This window comes from Vicugna pacos, chromosome 21 (assembly GCF_048564905.1).
Source record: "Vicugna pacos chromosome 21, VicPac4, whole genome shotgun sequence".
Classification (NCBI taxonomy): domain Eukaryota; kingdom Metazoa; phylum Chordata; class Mammalia; order Artiodactyla; family Camelidae; genus Vicugna; species Vicugna pacos.
In genome coordinates this window covers 5,346,833-5,374,030 of record NC_133007.1, presented here as the reverse complement: position 1 = coordinate 5,374,030, position 27,198 = coordinate 5,346,833, and the positions used below count along the sequence as shown (strand labels likewise).

The following is a 27,198-nucleotide window of genomic DNA, read 5'->3' as shown; positions in this document are numbered from 1 at the left end:
TGTCCCATTCAACTTTTGGGACATACTCATACTAAAAAAAAAAAATTACTCATTGTTTATGTGTAATTCAACTGTCACTGGGAATTCGGTAATTTGCTCAATCTGACAAGCCTAGTCACAAAGTCCCACCTAAATCTAGTCTGAGGCCACATATCCTTGTCTACCTGGAACTCAAGACCCCAGCCCCCAGAGTCTAAGGATCCACATGCAGCCTCAGAACCATCAGTTACAGTTATCACGCTGGCCCCGAGTTCCTTTTTCAGACTGAGAACTAGACCATTTCCTTTACTTTTTTCAGTTCTGGTTGCATATAAATGTTTTTTAATTGCTGCCACATTTTATCTAGGCTTTCCCTGTGCCAGCAGTGGGCTTGTCCATGTCAGCCATCTGCCATTTGCCAGGAGTCCTTTAGCTGCTCATCCTCCAGCTGAACACTGGGTGGTGCCGTCCAACGGAAAGCCTGGAGCACAGAGGGTTAATTCACCCAAATAAATCGGAAGACAAAGGGATGTGCAGGAGCAAGTCCTCACTTGGACTCCAGGGATGCTGCCATCTCCGCAAAAGGAATCTTTCCTACAGGATGGATTCTTCAAAGAGAGGCAACATGCTCCAGTTTTAGCTAAGTCTGACTTCCCCCAAACCAGGAGATCTGAGGATTTCCGCTCTATTTGGGAAGCACAGAAGAGGAAGAAAAATTCTGACTTTGCTGTAGACTTTGCTGTGTTTTATTCTCACTGAGCCAACTGAAGCTGAAAAGCTAGATGGCGAGGTAAAAATAGACAATTATTAACTAAAAAGGGTTCAAACCTGTATATTTTAAGACCTTAAATTAGTTAAAACCTAAAAAAATGTAAGATACAGAGTCACAGGATGAGAAAATAAAGTACTTTTGTATTGAAATGTTTCAGAGAAAGGCCCCTTTCAAAATAGTTCCAAATCAAGTCCTCAGAACAGAAAAAGAGTATGTTGTTTTCACTTTAGATCTGGAAAATCCCGTGGATCAAAAATTCCAAAATCCTTTCCAGATATTTTTGGCTTTTTTTTTTTTTCAGAAATTCCACATCCTCCACGTGGTTTCAAGGCAGGGGCCAATCTGGCCTCGATCCCACATTCACCAAAGATCTCCAATTCAGGCTTCCGACCTAATCTCCAAATGACACCTAACTTTCTGTTCTTGTATTCTGTGTGTTCAAGGTGTTCACTTGCTCAAGATAAGCATTTAAAATACAGCACAATTTCGGAAACTCTGTTTTGGTACATCTATACTTTTTTTTAGTATTCCAGATGTCTTAAAAACTGATCCACGTCCTGGACGTTCCGCCCCCACTGAAAGGCTCTGCTGCTAATAATTCATGTTGCATAAGCCTTTAAAGAATGTGCTTACTTCCCAAATGTCTCCTACCTTGGTATGAGTTCACAAAATTAAGGTATACATTCTGCTAAATAGGAAATGCTCGTAATTCAGCGGAGAAGGGAATAATGCTTCTCATGCTTGTGTCTCAGCCCAGAACGTCTTTTTTTTTGCATGAGTTCTTCAGTTCCAACCTCCACCTCCCCTGCATCTTCCCCTCCTCGTAGGTCTGTAGGAATCCCTCTAGGATAGGTCTACCCCGCTCAAAGAAAACTCACTGGATGCCAATCCAAAGTATGACTACTTAAACTCTTCAATTATATCAGAGAACCATAGGGTCTTCGTACATATTTTACTACAGAGTAACCCATGTAGCTTGGAAAACATTTGGAAATGGCACAGAAGCATAAAGAAGTGGAAATTACCTATACCTTCACCGCTCTGGTAAGTTTTTCTGCATAAAGTATCTTTGTAACAAAAATGAAACCACACTTAACAAGTTTTAGAATTTGCTCTTTCCACGTATCACCTGTTGTGAATATTTCCCCCCATATTCCAGCATTTTAGTGACGACACATTCCATTAATTGTGTGTTAATTCATTTCACCAGTCCTTCATCTGAGGGCATTTAAATTGGGAGTTTCTCTCAACTCTGTGATAATTATCCTTGTAGAAAAGTTATTCTTGCAGCCAGCCCTGATGACTTCCTTAGAATAAATTCCCAGAAGTGAAACTGATAAGCCAAACAATATGCATGTTTTTAAGATTTGAGGTACATGTTGCCAAATGACCTCACAATACATTCATCAGGGCTACCAGTAGTGTCCAAGAGTATCTATTTACTTAATTTAAGGAATCTTGTATAAAGATAAACTAGTAAGTGATTATCTATCCTGCAAAAGTATTCTTCATTAATGAAAACGATTTATGATGTAACTTCTTTAAACACTGGACTCTCCTAGTACATATAAAACATTATTCAATTTAAAACATGACCAAGTTTCTGTAAAATTTTTCTGTAACACAATTAATTAAAAAATGAAACATTTCTCTGTCTGATTTTTTTTTTTTAATGGAGAATGCCACCTGTCAAAGGACTCCTTCTCCGTCTGTCCTCATCCAGACTGAGAGGAGATGCCACGGAACTACACGGGTATTCTGCTCTTGCTCCGTCTGCTACTTCGTATTCCGCTTCCCATTGTGCACTGGGTAAGCACGGCAGCCTGACACGATGACAAGCCTTCCCTGAAGACTGCAGCCCACACGCATCCATCCCTCCACTGAATTCCCATTATACTCACCGTCTGCGCCACACAATTAGCACTTTATTATATACTGTCTTGATCTCTAATTGCCTACACCACACAATTTAGCACTTTATTACATTCTGTCAGATTCTGCAATTGTGTCATGTATTTTTGTCTTGTTTCTCCGAGAAGATTACAAGCACCGGGGTGGCAGGGACCCCGTCTGGTCTGGCTTTGGCATTCCCCACAGCACCAAACCCTGCTGCAGGAACAACAGAGTGGGCCTTGGACAAACGCTGGCTGGCTTATTGGCTGGTGGGTGGGTTGGGAGACCGGGCTTCATGCCAGCATCTGAGTTACCAAGAACGTGCAGTAGAAAACAGAGAAGGTGCTGGGTCACCGGACGCTGGGCACCGGGTCATTCCAGCCACTGTGCTGCAGTCCAACCTGCCTCTCACCTAGCAAGTCATTAAGGTTCTGCCTGCCTAAGCTTCTCTTTGCATGTAGAACAGGGAAATCAAAATGTGTTACCAGGAAATACCGTTTTTAAAACTGCATGAAAAGCACGTGTTTTTCATCTGAAGATTTCACACTGCAACATTCTCCAAGGGAGCAGGCACTGCATCATAGAGGTTGGAGGTCATGTTTTGGAATTAGAGAGACTTTTTAGTAGCTATGTGATCTTCAACAAATTGTTTAACCCCCTTCTCTCTCTCTCTCTCCCCTCCCCCCATCTCTCTCTCTCTGAAGCTACACCCTCACTCCTCATCTCTGAAAGTATTCCTATGACTGTAATTACTTGTGATGTTACCACTGAGTGCTCATAAGCCTGCTGGCATATTCTTATTTTTTCCAATTTCTGCAAATGCCATGCTTTGAAGTACGTGTTCAGTATTGTTATCATCATAACAAATGTAATGAATACCTCTGTTTGTCTCACACACTAGCTGAAGAGGGTCTGCCCCAGCACTGATCCACGGCTTTGCTTCTCAGAGAACAAAGCCAGGTAGTCATACAATTTCTTTACCGTTCTTGGGTGAAGAATCACTTGCCCTTAGTGGTCTAACATGTGGCATCAGACTTACTTCTACTAACTAATAAGACAAGGGACACCCAATACCCAGCACGAACAAGTCTATGTCTCAGTCTGTCACTTTTACCTCTGCTGTAAGCGTGCAGGTGAATGGAGCATTGAGTTAACCGTCTCTCTCTGAATCAGGTTGTTTTTTCAATCGGCAGGTACACAGTAAAATGTAACTAGTCAAATAGTTGTTCAACATGCTATTCTCCTAAAACAAGGTCAAGTTTAAGCCTCTGCCAGGTGCTGCTCTGACCCTGGATCCTCTCCACCCCTGAGAACCCAAGGTGCCCAAAGACCTCTGAACGCGACTTTGTAGGGTAGAGAATGCCCTTTAAGAACAGCTTCCCCCCTCCACGTGGGCTGCCGGAGCACCCCTTGGGTAAAGATGAGCTGTTTCCTTCTGGGTATCTGTGCCAAATGACTGTGTTTGATTATTTTTTCAAAGGTATGTATCAAGGTCCACCACGTAACAGGAGGGCCTGGGTGTCAGAGAGACAAAGGTGCCTCCCACACAGTTAGGAACTCACATTTGAGGAGCCCACGGTCTGACTGGGGAAGCAGACAGGCCAACAGACAACGAGCGCACAGTGAGATAAGTGTGGCCAGAACGTGCGTGGCCAGGCTGTCAGCCTGAGTCCAGCGGTGACCACCACGAAGAGACAGCGTGGCCTGATGGGACTAAGGGGACAGCTGACCTGGTTAGGAGCCGACCAGCCTGAAGGGGAGGGACGGTTTTGTGACAGCCTTGGGTGGAGACAAGACAGGAGGGAACAGTCCTGGGGTGGGGAAAGGGGCATGGGAGGGAAAAAATGTCTTGTCTCCGACTTTGGTTGCCTAAACTCCAAAGACTCGTGCCCGAGCCTGTGGACAGAGAGCCTGCAGGCAGAGAGGGAAGGGCTGGGTGAGACTCTGGGCACAAGTCATGCTGCTTTGAGACCTGGGTGGAAAAAACTGACAAAATAGAAAGGAAGGGGCTTCTATCCACATTTTGAGGCACCAGGAGAGAGCAACCTTGGCTGAGAGTGGCTGACAGTGGCTGAGATGAGACACTGCCCCCCAGTGGTCTCATGGCAAGGGACACCAACAAGGAGTTGAAAGTCTTCCAGGGAAAGATGCGAGGGAGCATATTGGAGGTCCCACCACACCTCCCAGAAAGGCTGGGGGAGCCCTGGAGGGAGGGCTGGTTCTGCACCAGGCAGGTGGCGGCAGAAGGCAATGCGATGTGAGTTATTACCTTATAATCACTAAGATCATAAGCTTTACCCGCAGCACTGATACCTAGGTAAAACCCTAGGAAACACAGGTTCTACGTACACAGAAGTTGTGTGCACAAAAAAAAGAGCACTGATTTGCTGGTCACAAGGTTAAGCAGAGCGATGCAAACACTAGTGAGTAGTGGTGCTGAGGTCCAGCAGGTGGAGAGACAAGAGGTCCAGGATAAGTAACAGAAGGAGATCCAGACACCAACTTTGAGGACGGCAGGTTGGGACTGAGCGATGGTGAGCAGGGGCTCAGCCAGGCAAGCACAGAGGGGCTTAGGCAAAGCTCTGGGTGGGGGGTTTCCAGCAAGACGGAACTAGAGAAAACGGCCCTGAGGCTGCAGACAGGCTGGAGTCGGACGACCAGACAGGAATGTCCAGAACCAAATTCTAAAACCAAGACTTATCTCCTGAGCCAAACAAAATGAAATTCTATCTTTAAGTACACAGCTCAATGGAATACACAAACCCTTTCAACAGTACTAAAGGGCATGTTGAAAAGTAGGTCCCTCCCACCCCTCAGTCCCCTTTCCCAGGAGAAACGGTTCACAGCGGCCGGCGTACACTAGGAAACTCCACAGGCTGTTAAAATACTTCAACATTTCCCCACGGTTTGTAAACAGCCACTGTCTCAAGCCCATGGACTGCTGCTGGCCCAGAATTTCAGTCGGCCGTGAAAGGGTTAAAGCTTCTCCCGGAGGGCATCCCGGGCACCCCTCCCGCTCCGAGGCCAGCAGCCACCCCTGTTTGCCCAGGCTGAGCCAGCAGTTAAATGCTCTGAACATCACCATGATCCTTCCAAGTAACTTACCTGCATATGCAGGTATGTTCTTATACACACCTTTCCTTCTTTCAATACAGATGGGAGAACTGAATAGTGTTCGGTGCTTTGCTTTTTTTTTTTTTTTTTAATTCAACCTACGTAGACCCTTTTACATGCATGACCAAATACAGACTATGTATTTCTTTCGGAGCCGACACAATTGAGTTATAACTAAGACACCTACCTTGAGAAGCGGAGTGCAGGAATGAAGAGTGAGACTCCGGAATAACCCGTGCGAGCTTTCCAGCAGACCCAGAAGAACTTGGCCGATGGGGACAGTGGAAAGAACGCTGAAAGGCAGAATCTGAGCGTGCTGGCCCAGGATCGCAATGCCCTGATGGGCTGGGTGGAAAGAACAAGGAGGGTCAAGACCAGCAAAATCTCCCCGAGCGATCCCCGACGCCACCTGGGCTCCCGCCCTCTGCTAACAGGAGGGGCCTAAGCCCTCCTGAGCCTGGACTATGAGCCCCTAAATTCAGCTGTTCCCCAGAATCAAAACAGCCTTGGGGAGAAGCAAATTAAATTTCAAATTGCACTTCCCCCAGTGAATTCCTTCCAGGGAGTTTCCTTTCATTCAAAAGGGACATAGAATGAATTTTCTTCATAAAGCAGCTAAAATATATTTCTCCTACTTGCTCCATCTTCATCTCAAACACTGAAAAGAAGCATAGAGAGGTTTTTTCATTCATGAGGGAGAAAATATTTATAAACTAGAATTGAACCGGATTTCTAAGTATCCTTTACACGTCAAGAAGTCAGGACCACTGGGTATACCTCATCTTATGGTCATCTTCATCTTCAAAACCCAAAGGACTAGTATTTGGGGTGCGGGGGCAGGGAAAACATAATTTTTCATGTCTAGTTTCTGTGTTTCTATACACTTTTTTCATTATTTTAGTATTAAGGAGATGGACAAGGATTAAAGAACATTTAAAATGGAAGGTATCATCTGCATAAATCTGAGGGAAAGGAGGACGGGGAAATGGGAGAAGGAAAAGGAAAAGATTAGCTAATATTTTTATTGTTTACGGATATTCCCGGAAACTTTCAATCCAGAAAGAATTCTGTAAAATAGAAAGCAATTTCTGTTGATAGACTGCCACCTAGTGGTGAGTTCTTACCTTACTACAATACGAGCAGCTGCTGGGTTTGGGGATGCCTTGGAAGACATGCTTCTTTCTCTTTGAAATCCCTGGAGAACCTTACAGACTATCGTCCCAGGTAGAGCAGACTCACTCGTGTGCTTCCCAGGAGGCTGAGGTTCATGTAGACAATGGCTAACGGAGGCTGAACACCCTTCAGAAGGAAGCTTTGCCTCTGTAATTATTTGAATATTGTCAGAGAAGCCCTGCCAGGTAAAATTAATATTATTAACTTTCTCTTTTGTTTTCAACCTACGGCACCCTCATAGCCCACCCTTGCTAGTAGGCAAAACAGCCCCACATTTCCGAGCTGTTTGTAGGTGGTATTATTTAGCTATTATTAGATGGTAACAAAACAACACGTGCATCCACTGGCATGTCAGTCCAGAGACAATCCCGAAAGAAGGTCTCCAAGTCAGCAATGCTCCCCAGATTTAATCCATGCCAGGAGTCCCTCCCTTCATGCTCTCAGAGACACACTGCTGTCCTCTTCGTCCAGCTCCTGTGTCCTCTGTGCTGCTTAGCTACAAGGGTCCCTACTATTGCATCAGCACGAGTCAACAAGGAGGCAGCCTCTTCCCACCTGTGCTGGAGTCTATGATTATGGCAGAGAGCTAGCATACTGCTCTCGGTCATCCACATCCACTCTGCATTCCACACTATTTCAGCTGGTCATTGAGTGCCTACCATGTGGCAATAGGTGTAGGATTGTGCGTGTCCCAGGGAACAGAACAGACAGATCCGTGTCCTCAAGAAACTTGCACACTAATAAGCTGTGTGGGGAGGGGACACACTGGGTGCTATAAGGAAGGAGGCATCACCTAGACTGGGAGGGTCTGCACAAGGTAACTCAGGAAGGTTACATCTGAGCCATGATCTGAAGGATGAGCAGGAGTCGGCCAGATGAAGACCATCCTGGGCACCTATAAAAGCCCTGATCTTGGTAAGAACCTGGGGCATCTGAGGAACTAAACCGAGGCCAGTTTATAAACTAAGCATAAACTATAACTCCACTGGGAAAAGGACATCACAGAATTCCAGGAGGTTTAAAATCTGCAGTCACAGTAGCAGCATTATTCATAATAGCCAAAAAGTGGGAACAACTCACACGTCCATCAACTGATGAATGGATAAATAAAATGTGGCATATCCATACAACGAAATATTATTTGGCCATACAAAGGAACAAAGTACAGTATATGCTGCAATAGGAAGGAAACTTGAAAACATTACACTGAGGGAAAGAAGCCAGATATGGAAGACCACGTAATGTAGGATTCCATTTATATGCAATGTCCAGAAGAGACACATCTACAGAAAAGGGGAGATTAGTGGTTACTTAGGGTTTGGAGGCAGGGAGGAGGAAGAGAATGGGGAGGCAGAAAAGAGGAAGGAAATGGGGAATGACTGCTAATGGGTACAGGTTGTTGGGGTGATGAAAATATTCTAAAATTGGTTGTGGTGATGGTTGCACAACTCTCTGACTATAGTAAAGACCACTGAACTACTGTATTTTTAAAATAGGTTAAATGTATAGAATTTAAACTACATCTCAATAAAACAGTTACTAAAAACTCTGGACTCACACATCCCAGGTTAAGAATACCAAATATGGAAGTACATCTCTTCTATTCAGTTCATGTTTTTCCTTCAAACTCCTTCTCCTCAGGAACCCAAAGGATGTTCACCAAAGGGCTGAGTCAGGAGACAGCTGAGCAAGGCTGTTCTCAAAATTTTCCCTTCCTGTGACCCCAGGATTCTCTGAAACCAAGCTTATGCACAGGACTTTTCTCCCTTTAAGAGATGTCCCTCCTGAAACTGAGAAAAAATGTCATAGAAAACCACCAAACCAAAATGACAGACAAAAACACAAGGAAGTGTAGAGCAAACAGAAAACAAAAGACAAGATGGCATCACTAAGTCTTCATCTATCAAGAATCACCCTAAATGTAAATGGATTAAATTCACCAATTAAAAAACATAGACTGGCTAAACGGATTCAAAAAACAAGACCCAACTATAGGCTACCTCCAGGAGACTCATCTCAGCTCCAAAGACAGACAAAGGCAAAAAGTGAAGGGATAGAAGATGACACTCCAAGCAAACAGCAGCCAAAAGAAAGCCATACTCATATCAGACAAAATAGACCTCAAGCCAAAAAAAAAGGTAACGAGATAAAAATGGACAGTATATGATAATGAAGGGGACAATTCATCAAGAAAACGTAACAGTGATTATATATGCACCTAAAATAGGAGCACCAAAATATATAAAGCAACTATCAACAGACCTAAAGGCAGAAATTGACAGTAACACAATAATACTACGGGACTTTAACACCCCACTTACATCAATGGATAGATTACCCAGACAGAAGTCAACAAGGGAACAGTGGTCTTGAATGAAACAGACCAGGTGAATTTGATAGATTTGCACAGAATGTTCCACCCAAAGGCAGCAGAATACACATTCTTCTCAAGTGCACACGGAACTTTCTCAAGGACAGAGCATGGGACACAAAACAAGACTCAATAAATTTAAGAAGACCGAAATCATATCAAGTATGTTTTCTGATCACAATGGAATTGAACCAGAAATCAACTAAAAAGAGAAAACTGGAAAAGTCACAAATATGCGGAGACTGAACAACCTGCTACAAAACAACCATTGGCTCAACAAAGAAATCAGAGGAGAAATAAAAAATTACCTGAAGACAAATGAAAATGGAAGCACGACATACCAAAATCTAGGCGATGCAGTAAAAGTAGTACTAGCAGGGAAGTTTATAGCAGTACAGGCCCACCTCAAGAGACAAGAAAAATCTCAAGTAAACAAGCTAATTTTACACCTAAAGGAATTAGAGAAAGAAGAACAAATGAAGCCCAAAGTTAGGAGAAGGAAAAAAATAACAAATATTTGAGCACAAATGATGATATAGCAACTAAAAAGACAATAGAAGAGATCGATGAAACTAAGAACTGTTTCTTTGTAAATATAAACAAAACTGACAAATTATTAGCTAGGCTTACTAAGAAAAAAAATAGAGAAGGCCCTGATAAATAAGATCCGACATGAAAGAGGAAGAAATAACAACAGATCCATAGAAATACAAAGAATTATAAGAGAATATTATGAACAGCTGTACACCAACAAACTGGACAACCTAGAAGAAATGAACAAATTCTTAGCATCATACAACTTTCCAAGACTGAATCAGAAAGAAATAGAAGATCTGAATAGACCGATCATTCTAGTCAGAAAGACCGAATAGACTAGTACAGAGATTGAGCAGTAACCAGAAAGTTCCCAAAACACAAAAGTTCAGGGTCAAATGGCTTCATAGGTGAATTCCACCAAACATTCAAAGATGTAATTAATACCTATCCTTCTCAGACTATTCCAAAAATTTGAAGAGAAGGGAATACTTACTAACTCATTTTATGAGGCCAACATATCCCTGATATCCAAATCAGACAAAGACAACACAAAAAAGGGAAATTACAGGCTGATACCTCTGATGAACATACATGCCAAAATCCTCAACAAAATATTAGCAAACCAAATTCGGTAATATAAGGATCACATGCCATGAGCAAGTGGGACTCATTCCAGGGAAGCAAGGATGGTTGAACATCTTCAAATCAATCAATGTGATATATCACAAAACAAAATGAAGGATAAAAACCATATGATCAAATGAATATATGTATATTCATGTATGACTGAAGCACTGTGCTGTACACCAGAAATTGACACAATATGGTAAACTTACTATGCCTAAAAAAAATTATTTTTATAAAGTGATCATCTCAATAGATGCAGAAAAAGCACTGACAAGATACCCCTTTCTTTCCGTCTCTCTTTCCACAGGAATGAGCCCACGATGACAATCTAAAGGCTCTCCCTGCCTTCTCCTGCTCCCTTCTCCCCAAAATCTCCTCCACATCGAATCCTACTTTAGCATCTGCTTCTTAGAAAACCTAACACATTATTCTAAGGCATTGCTGGGTACTACCATATTTATATGAACAGTTTATGCATTCAGAATATTGGCCTATTGAATGACAATATTAACCCTAATGGCCTATACCTTTGGGGTATGGGAGTATTTAATTTTGCACATAATGAAAATGTGGCTTTGAAAGAATACTAACATTGTCCCATTGGGATATAATATTATTTTTAACATAACAAAACAGGTGTGACTAGGACTTTTCTGTCGTTCCTTCCCTTTATACAGGATAGCACAGAATACTGGTTAAAAGCATCAGCTCCCAGACTACTCGAAATTAAATCACAGCTAACTCACTCACTGCTTCGGCCTTTAGCAAATCAGTTAAGCTCTCCAAACTTCTGTTTCTGATCTATAAAGCAGGAGACTGCTTCCTCACCTGTAAAACAGGAATTTTAAAAATAGTACCCATCACGTAGAATTGTTTTATGAATTCATTAATGAATCAATTTCAGGTGCTGCATCCAATGAAAGAACTACGATAATGAATTTAAAAGCACTTTACAAACCAGAAAGCACTTTATTTTCTCTAAATGAGATTTTTTTTTCTCTAAATGAAATAAGCATCAGCCATTGTCTTTTATGGGAAATCGAGGTTAATTCGCATTACCAAAAGAAAGCCAAGAACGTGTTTATGTCTGTGTTTCCGATTTATTAACAGCACATTATACTAGAAAATAAAACCCTTGACGTTCCTGCAAGTAGAGCTATTTTGGTTATAAATACTTTTCCTTTTCAAAACTTTCAATTGTTCTCCAGAATATGCCGGAAAAGCTGCTACATTAGTAACGAATCCTCTTTTAATATCCTTTCGTCTCTTTTTAACAGAGCGGGGCTGGGGAGGCGGCACCGAAGAGCACGGAATCCCCGATGGGCAGGCAGTGTTCCCAACATGTTTCTGGAACAGCAGCCCAAATTTCAAAACCCAGAACCACAGAATACCTGCTGTTGCAGGGCCCTGGACAGAAGGCAAGGCGCCCAGGAGGCGGAAGGACTGGCCGCGCAGAAGCAGAGGGGAGCGGTAGCGCAAGCGGAACGGCGGCGCGGGGAAGCGCGCGCCCCCGAGGCGCCCAGCAGCAAGGTCGGAGGCTCGCGGCGGGCCGGGCGCCCAGGCGGCGCTCGGGAGTCACCGCGGGGAGACGAAGCTCCGCCTGCGCCGGCCGCGCGGCGCAGCTCGGGGCGGACCCGCAGCCGCGGGGTCCCTGGGCGGGGGCGTGGCGGGCGCGGGGGGTGGGGGCACGTGGTGCGCGGCCGCGGCGATAAAGCGCGCAGCGCGGGGGCGGGGGGCGCACGGCGGGGACGGCGCGGAGCGGGGCGGCGGCGGCGGCGGCGGCGGGCAGGCGGCGTCTCGGGTGAGCACGACCCGCGCGCGCGGGGACGGACGGACGGACAGGGAGAGACGCGCTGTCCGCCAGGGAACTGGGGCAGAGGGGCGCGGGGGACAGGACGGGGGGTGGTGGAGGCGGCGACGGCTGGAGGCGAGGGGCGAGGCAGAGGAGCCGGGAAGTGGAGCCTGAGGAAGTGGGAAGGCGACACCCTCCCGGCCCGCGACGAGTGTCCCGAAGGTGGGGGCAGAGGGACCCACTCCCCTGGATTCTCTCCAGGCCCCAGAGCCGGTCCCTAAGGATCCTGTTCTCAAAATGATTAGAATCAGCCGCTGAGCCGCAGAGAGTTTAGCGATTGCGTTTGATACAGTCCCTTCGTTTGACAAGAAATTGGTTGTATTTCTGCACTTTGTTTTGTTTTTAGTTTCTCCATTTCTTTTTTTCCAAGTGTTTCTCTCTCAAGTGATTCTCCATGCCCAGAGCTACATTCTCCTCTTCCTCCTCCAGAGATTTTTTTTTTAACTTTGCCATTTTAAAAGAATTTGACTTAAGCAACCTGAATTGCTTGCACTTTGATGTTAGGGCATCAGAGAATGTTCTCTGCTTTTTAAAGTGAGTTTTAAAAGTTGGCTAGACTGAAGGGGCTGAAGTGGGAGATTCTGCCGTTCTCGGTGGGAGACCCAGGCGAGACAGGACAAGGTAGGTAGCAACAGGGTGACGGGGACCAATTGAACTAGTGCACTTTAGGTGTGAAGAGGTCTATATTGAGACCCACACCAGGGAATTTGGTATTTACACTATGGAAGCCTGGAAGAAGTTAATTGGCATATTTTTCAGCAGGGCGAAGGCAAGATCAGAAATGCCTGAGCTACTGGGAGGTTAGTCTGGCGGCCTGCCTCTGTTGGAGGAGAGGACCGTTGGGATTAGGACGCTGATCCCAACTCCCATCCCAGGCCCCGTATTTTTTAAACAATCAAACTGTACTTAAGAGCACTTAATTTGAGATCTGCCGGATGCTTTTGGCCATCCTAAGACTAAATATGAAGTAAATGTAGTTAAAAGCACAAGAACATAGAAATCTAGGGCGAACAGCCTCATACTGTTTAATTTAGAACCTAGCTCTCTGGACTCTTATCACTTGAACCTTCTTGAGCTCCAGTGGGCCCCTTTGACATGGGGTTGTGTCCATTGGTCTAGATAAGAGGTAACAAAGGGTGACTTACGAGAGGAGCAGTAAGTGGGGGAGAAGGATTGCAGGGAAAGATAACAGAATTGGAATGAGTTAGTCCCTGAATAGAAAAGAGTGGCGAGGGTTGGGGAGGAGGTGCCCACGGAGCTGAGATGACAGGAAAGGCGGTGCTGACAAAGGAATAATACTTGCTAGTGTCCTGTCGTCAGCAGACCAGACTTCACGGAGGGGACTGAACTTGTACGTACCATGTGCCTGGCACTGTTGTTAATCACTTTACAAGAACTGATTCATTTATGATTACTATTATCCCCTTTTACAGAAGAGGAAACTGAGGCACAGAGAGGTTAAATAATAGTCCCAGGGTCACCTAGCTGGTAAGTGGTGGAGCCAGGATGCAGACCCGTGAAGTCTGACTCTGGAGCTGGCGTTCTAACCTCTCTACTGTAAGGAGCAAAGGAAGAAATCGTTTAGAGGACAAGGTGGCAGGTTCACTTGGGGCTGTCTTGGATTGAGATGCATGCAGTGAAGGTGAAGATGTCTGGCGGTTACAGCGTCAGCCTCATGGATGCTCAGACATTCCTCTGTCATCTGTGTAGATAAAATGGGAAGCGTGTCCGATATTTTCCTGAACACGGCTCTCTTCTTGTCTCTTCCTCTCCTGCATTTAAAAAACTACTTTCCTCCTCTGGAGGATGCAGCGCTCACATTGTACGTTCTTCTCATTTGCTCTGTGTGTCTGTGTACTTGTAAGCATTTTTCACAGTTCTGAGCCGGGAATGGACTTTGCCTGGGAGTTTTGTCATTAATTGGCATCCCTTGAAGAAGGAGAGGAGTTACGTTGTATGTTTTCCAGACTCTGTTAGCAGCCCAATGGCCTCCCCGAAGAGGAGACTTCAAGGTCTTGTTGCTGCGACCATCACGCCGATGACTGAGCACGGGTAACTATCGTTTAAGACCAAAGGGCTCTCCCCACCGCCTCAATGCTTGGAGTTTCTCCATAGTAGCCGTGGCTTAGACGCCGCCGCTCTGTGGTACTGTTGCCAAATGGCAGCTTCTGCCCGTCATTCCCTGCACTGTCTCTGACCTCAGGCCAGAGACGGGGTCTCTGCATTGCAAACTGCAGGAAGAGGCGAGGCTCGCCTTCCTCCCAGTTCCTCCCAGTTCCTCCCAGTGTCTGTAGCTCCACAAAGCAAAGCTGAGAAATCACCACCACGCATGTGTTTTGACTTCCAGATGAATATGATGGCAGTCCCTTTGCTGGAACTATCAGGTGTGGTCACATGCCCCAGGTGTCCGTGAGCAAGACACACAGCTCCTCCCAGGACGTTGCCATTAACAAGATGGGGATGCATCCATCTTCAGGCTCTAAAAGTAAATGTCACCTGTTAGAGGAATCAGTCTGCCGAAACAGTCAGAATCCTGGCTTCTTCAAGCTTCTCCTTTCTTCCCCTATAAAATGTAATTTTAGTTATATCTACATGGTAGTTATGAGTGTTAAAATGAGCTAATCCATGTGGCAGTGCTTAGCGCAGTGTCCGTATGCACTTAGGTCAATGAGTGTGAACCGCTATTGCGGCATAAGACGGGGTAAATGGAAGGTGAGGTATTTAAGATACCTTTAAATAGGCTTTTATGGTTTTGGTCTTCTGTTGCTGAATCTGTAAACCTTGACCCTACCCCCTTTAAAGCAGATGAAATTTCTTGTGACTTCTAGTATTCTCATTCAAAGCTGGCCATATCACATTACTCAGTGGTTAATGGCAGGGTTTTGTTTGGGGGGGGGTTCTGTTGCTTCTCCATTTCCACAAGTCCTGAGAAAGACTGAAGTCAGCTCTTTCTCAGTGTGTCAGCCACTTGCTGGGCAGATAAAACAGAAGGCATGTGACTTCATGAACAGACGGGATCTACTTCCTCTTATGTAGTAAGATCCTGTTTGCAACCTCAAAACACCACATCTGGTTGATGTTACTTTAACCTTTTTCATCAGACCGCTCTTAGCCTAGAAGGAGCTTCTTCAGTGTCTTGTTTGTTCATCTGGGACCCTCGGAGTGTCAGTGTGTTCTAACTCTCTAGTCTGCTGTGTTCCTGGGACACCAGGACCCACATATTAGAGAGAACTAAAGTGACTCTGCTTTTCCAGATCCTTCTCTGTTTCCCAGCTACCTCTGCCCTGTTGCCTCCATTATGCTATTTCCTTTTTTTTCACAAATTCTTTTCTCTTCTAGGATCCTCACTTTCCTGAGGTGTGAAATAAAAATAAGAATGTATTTTTATAAGGGCCTTGTAAGAATTTAACTTAAATTAAAATGTGTGTTACCACATAGTAGACATGTGAGTTAGTTAGTTACCTTTTCCCCCCACCACCTACTCCAACCCAAACATTCCTTTTCTAGGTGTTAAGCAGGTTTGGAGCACCAGGCGCAGGCGGACATTAACCTACTTGCCCACAAGCGAATCTGCACTTCTGACATGTTTCCAAAAGACAGGACAGAAAGAGGAGTCACGTGGGCTCTAATACCTGGAAATTCTGCCTGGTAACCTGCCGCTGTAGGAGTTTTCCTAACCCGGCTCTTAGGGTAAACCAGGGCCTCCATAATCCAGAATGGCTGAACAAGTGCTATCTCCTGTCTCCTTTTTCCTTCCTAAATCTAAGAAACATTCACAATTCAACTCTGAATATAAGTGGATGTCCTGGAGTGAGGAAGTTGGCAGAAAGAACATGTGAAATAGATTTTAGTTGGACTGTCTGGGTTCTTGACCCCCAGCTGTCTGACCCTGGGGAGGTCTTGTCGCTTTGTAGAAGTGCTCTCATATTTTGTAAAGAGACAGAGTTCAACCACATTATCTCTAAGACCCGTTCAAAGGCTGAGAGTCCTCAATCCTCTGGTGGTATCCATCCTCCACGCTGCATCCCAGTGACCTTCCTTGTAAGTAAATCTAGTCATTTATTAGATTTACTCTTTAAGAATCCCTCCTGAGTCCCTTTTGTCTAAGCCTTGCTTGCTCATATGGTTCATGAACCATTAGCTCCAACATCATATAGCAACTTGCTAGAAATGCAGGATCTCAGGCCCCAGTACATACAGCTGGGTCAGACCTGCGTTTTAACAGTGTCCCTGGATGACTTTAGCAATGAAGTCCCAATGAACTGGTCCAAACGTTCAAGCCCGGAGCCTGGGATGACATAGGCAGTCCTCTACAATCTGCCTTTCCTGCGATGTTTCTGTTTCCCCAAACATCTCCACCCCTTTCTTCCCTCTGTGCCTTTTACACGTTCTGTTTCCTCAGCATTTTTTCCCACCACTCTCCTTTCTCTGCTCCACCTGAACACGTCTGTTCATCCATCAAAACCATCCTCTGGTGACTCTCACCCATTTTCCCTAAAAGGACTGATAGAGCCCTTCCCCTGTGCTGCCTTTTCACGTTGCATCAGAAGCATTTTTTATGGTAATTTTTACAATAACTGTTTGCCACATGCCTGTCTCTCCCAGCAGACTCTGAGCTGCTTAACCATATGCAAATATTTGTTGGGAACCAGGCAACACACAAGGACTGAGCATGTATCTTCTTCCTCTTTCTGTCTTCAGCATCTAGCAGTGTGTGGTACGTTTTGTGATTTCGTGACTGAATAATTTTGTTACAAGCAAATGATTTTGTTATTTCATGAGGAAAGGAAGCAAGCATTGATTGGCTGAATACCAATCCATGTGTCAGTTGTCATGCTGGGCATTTGTATGGACATGTCCCAATCACAGCACTGTTACCTGCTTCTGCAGCTGATAAAACCAAGAGTTTAAGGATTGACATGCTCGCCCGCTAGCCACCCACGTAGCTGGAAAGAAAGGTCTATCTCTACCCAACCAACTCGTGTCTTTTTCTACATTAAAGTCAAAGACTTGCTTTCCTTAGTTGTTTTAAGAAGTCATTTTTTTTTCCTTTGGGCACGTTCACAGTCATTAGAACAGAAAGTGCATTTCAGATTGGCCAAAATGTCAAAAAAAAAAAAAAGTTGTGTTTTTCTCCCTCAAATGCCCTTGACATCACCATGGGAATCTTCACAACACCCTCTGCTAACCACAGAGCTGTTCCCCAACTCGTCAGAAAGGGCCTGGCCTGCTGGGGTCGGAGTGGTGTGGAGTTTTTGTCTTTGTAGCCATGTTGGGAGACTGAATGATTCAGATTTCAGAACAGGATGTTTCCAGGGCAGGTGGAGTCCCTGCGTGCTTCCCTGCCCAAAGAGGTTTGAAGTAGCCAAGTAGTTGTTTTGCCAAAAGGACACATACGTCCCATCTGATTTGGAATGCTGAAGGACATATGCATATATATAAAGTTGGGAAAGAAATAGCAAGTCAGATTTTCTGCTACGCATGCCAGATCATGCCGGTTATGAAGAGGGCCTGTCCTGTGGGCTCTGTTCTCAAATAAAGCAGAAGTCTTTCTCTGTGTGTCATATGCCAGGGAAAGAAATGTATAGAAATAGGGATCTTTCTGTGAAAAGCCACTTGAGGAAAATTCTATTCTCCTTACACCCTAAGAGAAGAGATGTGCTGTGCACGTAATTTCACAGTTCACCTACTCTGGGCCTCAGTTTCTGGCCAAAATAATTTAATAAACATTCCCTCCCCTTATGTAGCTTGGAAATAAACTAAATGTCCAAGAATAGAGGATTTTCTAAGCTAATTATGTTCATGCATGCGGTGAAATACTGTGTAGCCTGTATAGTTACAGTATCTGAAGATGTGGGAAGATACCCAATTTGGAATGCTAAGTGAAAAAAACGACAACACTGTGTACACTATGACTATTTATTTAAGAAAATCCTGTATTGTATATTTCTGAGTAGAAAAACATCTGGAAGAGTAATCATTTCCAGGGAGAGCCTGAGTGATGTTTTTTCTCTTTTTACTGTGTGTACTTTCTGAAGTAAACAGTGTAGCTTCTGTAATGTGACAGAGGTTAAGTGCTTCAACTGAAGAGACACGGCAGTGGGAAGCCAGCCCAGCACCCCCGAGTGAACTGGCTTGTGCTGCTGGTCACCTGTGAGCGGTGAGCCCAGCCAGCCAGCCAGCGGGGAGAAGAGTAAGTAACCAGTCTCTTCTCATGACGCCCCCCCCCCATAACTGGTGCAGTGCCTGGAGCACTGCACATAAACCCAGACCCCCTGGAGAGGTGGAGTAAGGTGGGAGAACAGGGAAGGGAGCGAAGTCCCCAGAGAGGATTACCATCGCGTGGCCACCTAGCCCTGCTGTTTGGGGCGCCTCCATGACAAATACGGCAACAGCTCTGGGTGATTGCCCTGGGCTCACTTGTGACTGGAGCCCCTGAGCATCTCTGCCAAGGGCTGCAAACTCACACCGGCAGTCAGGCAGGGATCCAAAATCCCCGAGGTGACCTCGGGGGCTCCTGTGCTTCCAAAGGGGGCAGCCTCTGCTCCTCCCAGCCAGCCGGTGCTGTACAGAAATGTAGGCCTGGCTTTGTCAGAGCTTCTGGCTTTTCAAATAAAGTCTTTTTTTTTTTTTAATGTGGATGAAAAGAGATTTTAACATTGTGAAAGTCAAACAGAACACATTAGGAGACATCCCTTCTCAACCCCTGACCTCTCTAAGGGGATTTGATAGTTCCAGAAGGCCGTAAGTCCAAGGGCATTTTAGGGTGACTCTGCCACTGCCCCAGAGGTTCTGCCATTGATGTCCCCCCTGTAGATCGGGGCATGTTGTGAGGAGCAGCAGGCTGTGCTGTCCTGAGGGAGCACATGGTGTCTCACCCATTAGCACCCCTCACCTGAGTGAAGTTGTCACAGCTGTCATCCAGCAAGGCCCCAAATGAGTGGGGAGAGGGGGTGAGTGCAGAGAAAGCACTACCCACTGAAGCCATAAAATTGTGTGGAGTTCACTGAAGAAAGAGAAGGAACTGGGGGTTCCACATGCTGGCCTCGATCTGCCCGAGGGTGCGGCCAGCCCCCTAGGAGGAGGAGGACACGGGAACAGGGCCAGCCAAATGCAGCGCTCAGCACAGTCGGGGGGAAGGATGGTCACAGGATTTATCCTGTTTAGTATTCCAGGTCCACCGCCTCCTTGGAGTCTCCTTTCCGGCCTCCCTAATTGGAATGATCAGTCCCCTTCTGAACCTCTTCACACTTTCTCACCAGTCACAGCCTTCGACGTCTTTTCCTCCACATTTTAGCTATTTATATACATTATCTCCGTTACTGCGATAGTTAATGCGGTAGTGAAATGTAGGTGCAGCCTGTGAGTGTGGGGATAATCTGCTTTTAAGGCAGAGACCACGGGTCTTTCATTTTCGTTGTAAGTTCCTGCGTCACGACTCCTTCTCTAGCCTTTGCTGAGCACCTGCGCTGTGCCAGGTGTCGGCGAGGGGTTAACGGTATGAAAGCCACAGGTCCTGCCTTCAGGAAGTTCTCGCTGTAGCCTGGAGGGCGGGCGTCAACGGTGTACAGAATGATGTTCATAGTAACAGCGATGTGAGCTTTAGTGAGGACTAATAATCGCAGTGATGACGGAGCTTTGGACTGGAGCCAAGTGCAGTGCTGAGCACTTGTGCTGGACTGGCCGATAGAGGCCCGCTTGGTTGGGGGGGTGTCCTTGCTGAGTTTGGAGCCCACTTGGGGGATATTCACATATGCGCTAAGGGACTAAGTCGGTTTCTCTCCTTAAGGCCCTCTGGGCATAGGTACAAGCTCCAGCTTCCCTTTCCAAGTGAGAAAACAGAAGGCGGCGTGTGGATGCGCGCACAGGGCCCGCCAGGCCTTGGCCATCCAGGCTCTGCGGCTCCTCCTGGGAGCAAAGGCCGGGCCTGCTCTCGGTGTCTGAGTCCCGCGGCCAGGGTGGGACTGGGAGGTGTCGAGACTTCAGCGAACGTGTGCAGGAGCCACTGTGTGAATCGGGGACTCCCACACGCACTGTGGCCTGGGGACCATTTCCAGTTCCCAGTCTGTGCTTGGGATGTCCCCTGGGTCTGCTAGGGCTGGTTCCTGGTTGTGTAAGTAGATGGACACCGTTGCTCAACACCAGAGTTAGTGTCGTACAGACAAAGCCCTGCTGATTGCTCCTGCATCTCAGAGCTTGTCCCAAGCTGGGGGGGTGGGGAGAACTGATGGAAGCAGCAGAGGGTGAGTGTGCTGTAAGGCTGTGGTTCCAAGTGGTCAGAAATGTCGGAGGCGGAAAGATTTCAAGAAGCTGAGCAGGTCAAGCTGACCTAACGGGTTCCTGAGATGGACTGTCTAGGCAGCCAACACCCTCCCCCATCTTTAAGTAAGAACAACCTAAATGTGTTCCTGACATGCATTCAGGGAGCCTCTGCCCGATGAGACTGAGAGGCCAGGATCTGGCATTGGAGCAGGTGGGGCGGGGAGGGGCAGTGTTACGACGCTGGGGCGTGAGCCATCACGGGGGGAGGGGGCTGCTCCTTTTACAGGCCTTTCAACTACGTTCAAGCGTATTTCTTCCCTCGTGGCCGCTTGGACCAGTTGTCTTTTGCGTGTGGTGGGCAGTGGATGCCTTTGCCTCTTTGTTTTTATCTCTGTTGTTTCCGTTCCCTTTGACAAATACCCTTTGATGTCTTTGTTTTCTATATGCATCAGATATTTTTGTTTCTTTCTGCTTTTTTAAGGACTACAGTAAGTGAAGATGAAACGAATGTTAATAAGGTTGAAATTAAATGGGGATCCTCTGGCCCCACTGACAGGAATGCAAATGGCCGCCAGCTAGTACTCTGTGTTCTTGGCAGCCATGGGCTCTGGGACACTTAACACATACGGGCCCCGCAGCTTTCCTTTGTGTTTTTATTCTCCATCCCCCATCCCCCCCACCTGTATTTTGACTGGGAATATGTCACTTTAGCTGATTTGTCTGTGACTCAGTTTCTAGATTTTTAAGCTCAATGTGATTTTAAGGAAAAGGGCCCTTATTGCCTTACGCATCAGATCTTTACAAGGTCAGTACCCTTCAAACTGCAAAGTGCATTCAGATCACATGGGGGTCCCACTGCAGTGCAGAGTCTGGCTGGGGGATCTGCGTGGGGCCTGCATTTCTAACCAAGCCCCCCGTATGCTGATGCATCCACAGACCATACTTTGAAAGGCAGAGTGATGGCAAAGTTCCTTTCTAGCTGTTAATCCTGTTCAGTTTAAAACTAGCACATATAACTGGGTTTAAGCCTTCATTTGTTGTCTCAAATGTCAAGTGATAAATTCTTAAGTTGTTAAGATCGAGTTTTCCTGCTTTGTGAGCCTAAGAAATGATTTCTTCTCACCACATGAAAAATGTTAACTTCTCATTTAATTACGCCCCCAGCCATCATTCCTCCCACAAAGGGCAAAAGATGATTTAACTACTTTCTAAATACTACTTGTAATGAAGTTTACGTGTAGAACCTTTGTCGATAACTAATAGTGTTTTGCTCATGTAAGTGAGGCTTATATGGCTGAGGTGAGAAATTACCAGCCTCAGAAGAAGGAAAAAACCCAGGCGTTATTCAGAGGAGGCTAAGAATTTCACATACTGGTTAGGTAGATTTCAATAATTCTTAACAAGAGAGAGCAGTTTATAGACTTGGGGATTGACTGAATAATAATCTAGAAAAGAATATGCATGTTTTCTAAGTTTTTTCCTTTGTCTTTCAGAGAAATCAACTTTTCAGTCATTGGTCAGTATGTGGATTATCTTGTAGAAGAACAAGGAGTGAAGAATATTTTTGGTAAGTCATTTTTAGAGATTTCTCTCCGTATCTCTCAGCCCTTAGACGGTGGTTGTCACCTGGTTGCTAATTAGGAGGTCACAACATTAATTGTGTCATAACTTATGATCGAGCCTAGCTAAGCTGTGTGGATTTTTAGGCTTATCAACTTTAGAGCTATAAAGATAATCAAGAGATTATCTGATTTGGTAGTGTACCTGAGATAGACTGAGACCTGGGCGCTGGCCCCTTTATCGGAGTGCTTGCACCTGGACAAATGTCTCCTAGAGCAACAGAATGCAAAGAAACTATAAGGGACTAAAAACTACACGTGTGTGCAGCTGGGGCAGTTATGAACAGTAAGACGCAAAAAGGCCACAAACCAAGTGCCCCACTTCTCAGGTCCCGGGAGCAAAAGCAGGGCACTGCCTGTGACCCGTGTACATGGCAGTACGTGGATCAAGGGGGTGGGCAAACCACCTAAGCTGTGCCTCCTGCCTGACCCACAGACCCACCTCTGTTGTCACCCCTTTTAAGGAGCCAGCTCACCCACCTTGGGGAGCAAGCAAGGGCACCAGGTTCTCGCTCTCACTCCCTCATGCTACAGCACGCGCCTCAGTGAAGCCTTGCCTGAAATTCTCTCGTCTGGCCTCTTATCAATTTCCATTGATTTAAGAGTCCAGGGACCCAGGTTGGTAACAAAACTAGAGAGGTTGTTTTAGATCTGTGCTATACACCAAGTAAGTCCCACTTACGACCGCCTTGACATCCCAGGGCTGGATGGCACTGGCTTCCCTGTCATTCAAGCCCAAATGCAGGACTGACTGGTGTGCTCAAAGGAGATTTGCCTGAAACATGGGCAGTTGTCTCTCTCTGCATTTAAAACACTTACTCTTTGTCACTGAAAACAATGTCAGATTTATAACTGCAAGTCATTCTTAGCCTTCCCACTCCTCTGGACAAGGTGAGGATGGAAGAAAGGCTGCGTGAAAATGGACACGTGGCATTTTCCCCTCCAGGAGTCTATCCTCTGGTGTTTCTCCATGTCACTTCCTCCTGAGCAGGGTTTCTGCCCCTGCACCGCCCGCGCTGGTGCTGGAGGAGCGAGAGGTATGGGCGGGTCCCACTGATGGACTCTCTCTTTGGAACAGTGAATGGCACGACCGGAGAAGGCCTGTCCCTGAGCATCTCAGAGCGCTGCCGGGTCGCGGAGGAGTGGGTGACAAGAGGGAGGAACAAGTGAGTGGCTCCACCGGGACACAAACCCTCCTCTGCAAGAGCTGCATAGAGTGTGGCCATTCCCCAGATGACGCAGCCTCCCTGCCTTCCGGGCGCAAGTCAGGCCCGAGGTCAGCTTGTAGGAAGAGCAGCTGAGGCAGAGGAGCGCCCTTCCCTTCCGTGTGGAAGGGCAGCCAGACTGCAGGACACACCTGGCTGTCAGAGGTCCCATCGGGAAACTGCAGACTGCCTCCGGTCTTTCTACCAGGCCAGTCCCTCGGGTTCCCTGCCCTTGGGCTGAGGGCATAAGCAGGGACACCCTGGTGACTGACCCCTGAGCGCCTGGCCCTTCTGCTCGGCAGCTCTTGCTCCGTCCCTTCTCAGGGTGGGTCCTGATGCTAGTAGCAGCCAGTTGCTCCCTCGCAGGTCTTCTGTGTGTGTGTGGCTCTGCGTGGCCTTACGGTGCATCCTCTGGTGGTCTTGCGGAGCTTTCTGCAGCCCCTAAACGTCAGTGCGGTGATAGGTTTTGGTTATAAAGCCCCGTTCGCGCCATGGTAAAGCAGATAGGAGAGCATCAGTTCAGTAAGCACATCAATCATCCAGGTGTTATTTGTCGTCTGTTACAGTGTACGCCATGCACTGTGCTGGCACTGGGGGCACGAGACAGGATCTCTGCCCTCGGGTTGCTTACCATCCGGTGGAGGTGTCAGAGCAGGAAAACTAACACTGGCCCTTTGATAAACAGTGTAAACAGGGATCAGGGAAGGGAGTGATTGATGGTGCCTTAGGTGGAGATGAAGAGTGGAGGGAGGTCCCAGGTGAGCCTGGCGCGGAGATGGTCAGTGCAAAGCCCACGCCCACTGTGGGAATCCTTAAACGGCTTAAGAACACCCACCTTGGTTACTCTGAAATTATACGCCAAGTTTGAATGCATGTCCACAGAAGCATTTTCTGGTGATCCATCAGTTTTCAGCTACTTTTCAGTCAGATTGAAGACCATGGGCAGAGTGAGGAAAGAGGAACGCTAAGGATAAACATTTAGAAAAGCACCCGAAATGGGAGGATAGGGAAGGGGCAGAGACAGAAAGCCCTCAGAAGGGTCGGAGGGAGATGAGAGTGAATCATGTCAGTAGAGGAAAGATGGTTTCAGAGAGGTCAGTGGAGCATTAATTAAGAGCAGGGGCTGGAGGGCCAGGCTGCCTGAGCTGGGTCCTGGCTCTGCCTCTTAGCCGCTGTGTGAATTCAGGCACGTCTTAAATGCCCTGTGCTTCATCTGTAAAACAGGAATAATAATAGTACCTGTCATAAGGTGGAGGTGAGGATTCAAACAATGCCTGACACACAGAGCTAAGTCTTATATAAGAATTCCCTGTAGTTACTTGCAGCAGATGCTGTGTTCGTGAGAACATTGGTTACAGCAATTGTTAGATGCTATGAGAGTCAGTAGGGGGAGGATAGAGAAGGCAGGAAGTGACCCGTGACCTCAGAGAGCAGAGCCAGAAGGGTCATTGTCTAGAAGCACCTGCAGTGAGTATAGAAACGCTGCAGACACGTGGAAGACGGGGTCGGGAAGGGCAGCTTATTCTCAGAAAGAAATTTCCTGGTGAAGGGAAGGAGAGATGGAAAAATAGAGTAGGGAGGGGGACGCAAGATTAAAAGAAGGGTTGGAGGGAGGAGGGCATGGCCCAGTGGTAGAGCGCATGCTCAGCACACACAGGTCTTGGGTTCAATCCCCAGCACCTCCATTAAAATGCATATATAAATAAATGGATAGATAAATAAATACCTAATTGCCTCACAAAAAAATAATAAAAGAAGGGTAATTTCTTCCTCTTAAAGTGGGGAAGTCTTGAGCACGTTTCTGTGCTGAAGACAGTCCCACGGGGAGAAGAGATTAAAGAGTGGAGAACTGGTGCCTTTGATGGAGAGTCTCGGCGAGGGCTTTGAAATAAGACCAAAAATGGGCAGAGAAGCTTTAGGAGATAGCTAGGAAGCTGGGAGGAACACCTGGAAGATGACATAGCCCAGCACCGAGGTGAAGAGGAGGTGAAGTGAGGGAGTCTGGGTGTGAAAATACCGTTCGCGTCATCTGCCAAGAACAGGGGGTTGGGTGGAATTTAGAGCTTGAGAAGAGCCGTCGAAATTTGGAGTAGCCTCTGCAGGGAATCAGAAAGGGAAGAAAGTCTTCATTGTGAGAAGGCTCTTGGGAGCCTCATCCTCCTGGACTGGGACATCACAAGTGGGTACTGAGGACACAGACCCAGCAGTGGGGTTGGGGAGGAGGGAACGCATGACTGTTCTAAGCTAAGAAGGAGGTCAGGGCACAGAAGGTCCGAGGAGGTCATGCAGCGAAGCTCTGGTGAGGGTAAGGCAGGCCAGCCCGCCGCCTTTTCTCCTCTTAGAAGTCCTCTGTCCCCCTTCACAGATGCAAACCTGCTCATAGCACTTCCTGCTGGGTCCCATTGTACCTGTCACATAACAAGTCAAGCAGACATCATGGGAGGGCTCAATGCTTGGGCCCCAGTGGGGAGGTGGCGTCTCCATCCCATAAGGGTGTCATGTGTGTCACTCAGAGTCCCTCGAAGAGTCGCCAGCATGACTGGACTCACAGCTGAGTTTTATTCATTCTACCTTCAGGAGATCAGTCGAAGTGTGGCGTCTTAGACTGGCCATGTGGAGCACCTCCAAAGATGAGCATCGGGGTGTCAGAAAAAACCTCACCCATGGCCAAATTCTGAGGGCTCACAACATAGGGAAACGACTTTAAACAGTAAATCCTTTTTTCATGTAGCTGGTTCCTGGTTGTACTCTTTGGGGGACCTCTTTATTTTTATCTCCGATGAGGACCATCTGTTTTATCCCTATCTTCATGCACATCATCACCATCAGATACAGCATCTATAATAATTCATAGTCAAAATAAGTACTCAAGTAGCAGTTAATCAGTTACTGCTTTCAAAATTCTATTGCTTGGTTGAACCTTACATTTTATTCCCTGGACATTTTTTTCTGAATCCCTGACTAGGTTAATTTTAAGCAGCCCATAGCAGAATTTAATAGTCTTGAGACTGAGATTGATCAGATATTAGCTAACTGCTAAACCAGAGCAAACCAGGATGGCACAGCCCTTCCGTGCTCCTGCAGACTTCAGGTGGTGCAGCCGTGTTCTCTCTTTTGCAGGCTGGATCAGATAGTAATTCACGTAGGAGCCTTGAGCTTAAAGGAGTCACAAGAACTGGTACGTATATAGGTCCATCTGGGAGAGACTACTTGAGGGGCCTCCGTTTTTATGCTGAAGTTAAAATCAGTACCATTTTTGGCATATATTGGATGCTGAGCTGGAGAATACAAGATGTGGGACCTCGGGGAGTCCACTCCCTAGAAGCAAGCACAGAGCCATCAAGAGAGTTGCCCAAGGTGATAACTGCTGTAGCAGAGCATTGAATGGACACTTGTTTGGGGCAAGATAAGGATGGGTCTAGAGCTCCCTAGTTTGCAGGTAAGGAATACACCTTGAGCCACCCTCAGTTTTTCTCTAGGAAGTAAAAGACAAGGGTCTCTGCTGGGCATGAAGGAGATGGAAGATGGGGTTTGGATATGAGAAGTGGTAAAAATTGAGAATTGCTGTCTGGAGAACAGGAGAGAAAACTGAGACATGTCTCCACCCATGTTCACAGCAGCACTACTTGTAATAGCCAAGGGGTGGAAGCCACCCAAGCATCCATGGACAGATGAATGGATAAAGAAAAGGTGGTACATACACAGTGGAATATTAATCAGCCTTGAAAAGGAATTAAATCCATCTTGTCATATGTTACAATAAAAGACAAAGCTCTGATTCCTCTTATATGAGG

The 27,198-nt window shown here is 46.4% G+C and overlaps 1 protein-coding gene and 1 long non-coding RNA gene across 16 annotated transcripts in view; one reads left to right on the top strand and one right to left on the bottom strand.

Annotated features, from left to right (window-relative positions):
- Nucleotides 1–7,386, bottom strand: part of LOC116284884 (uncharacterized) — a 54,168-nt gene extending 46,782 nt beyond the window's left edge. For 5 of the 8 annotated variants that reach the window (XR_012062658.1, XR_012062659.1, XR_012062660.1 and 2 more), the window contains exons 1-2: nt 6,883–7,386; nt 5,946–6,103 (exon numbers count right to left, since the gene is read on the bottom strand). This is a non-coding gene — a long non-coding RNA (uncharacterized lncRNA). The remainder of the gene's footprint in view (nt 1–5,945; nt 6,104–6,882) is intronic. The other 3 variants (XR_012062656.1, XR_012062655.1, XR_012062657.1) reach the window with 3 other exon arrangements.
- A 4,767-nt stretch (nt 7,387–12,153) lies between these two features.
- Nucleotides 12,154–27,198, top strand: part of NPL (N-acetylneuraminate pyruvate lyase) — a 31,958-nt gene continuing 16,913 nt past the window's right edge. For 5 of the 8 annotated variants that reach the window (XM_072945975.1, XM_072945978.1, XM_072945980.1 and 2 more), the window contains exons 1-5: nt 12,154–12,267; nt 14,286–14,370; nt 22,074–22,147; nt 23,278–23,365; nt 26,525–26,582. In XM_072945975.1, the coding sequence (XP_072802076.1) occupies nt 14,303–14,370; nt 22,074–22,147; nt 23,278–23,365; nt 26,525–26,582 (288 nt within the window). In that variant the 5' untranslated portion in view covers nt 12,154–12,267; nt 14,286–14,302. Of the gene's footprint in view, nt 12,268–12,292; nt 13,807–14,183; nt 14,371–22,073; nt 22,148–23,277; nt 23,366–26,524; nt 26,583–27,198 lie in introns of those variants that run through there. The other 3 variants (XM_072945976.1, XM_072945977.1, XM_072945979.1) reach the window with 3 other exon arrangements.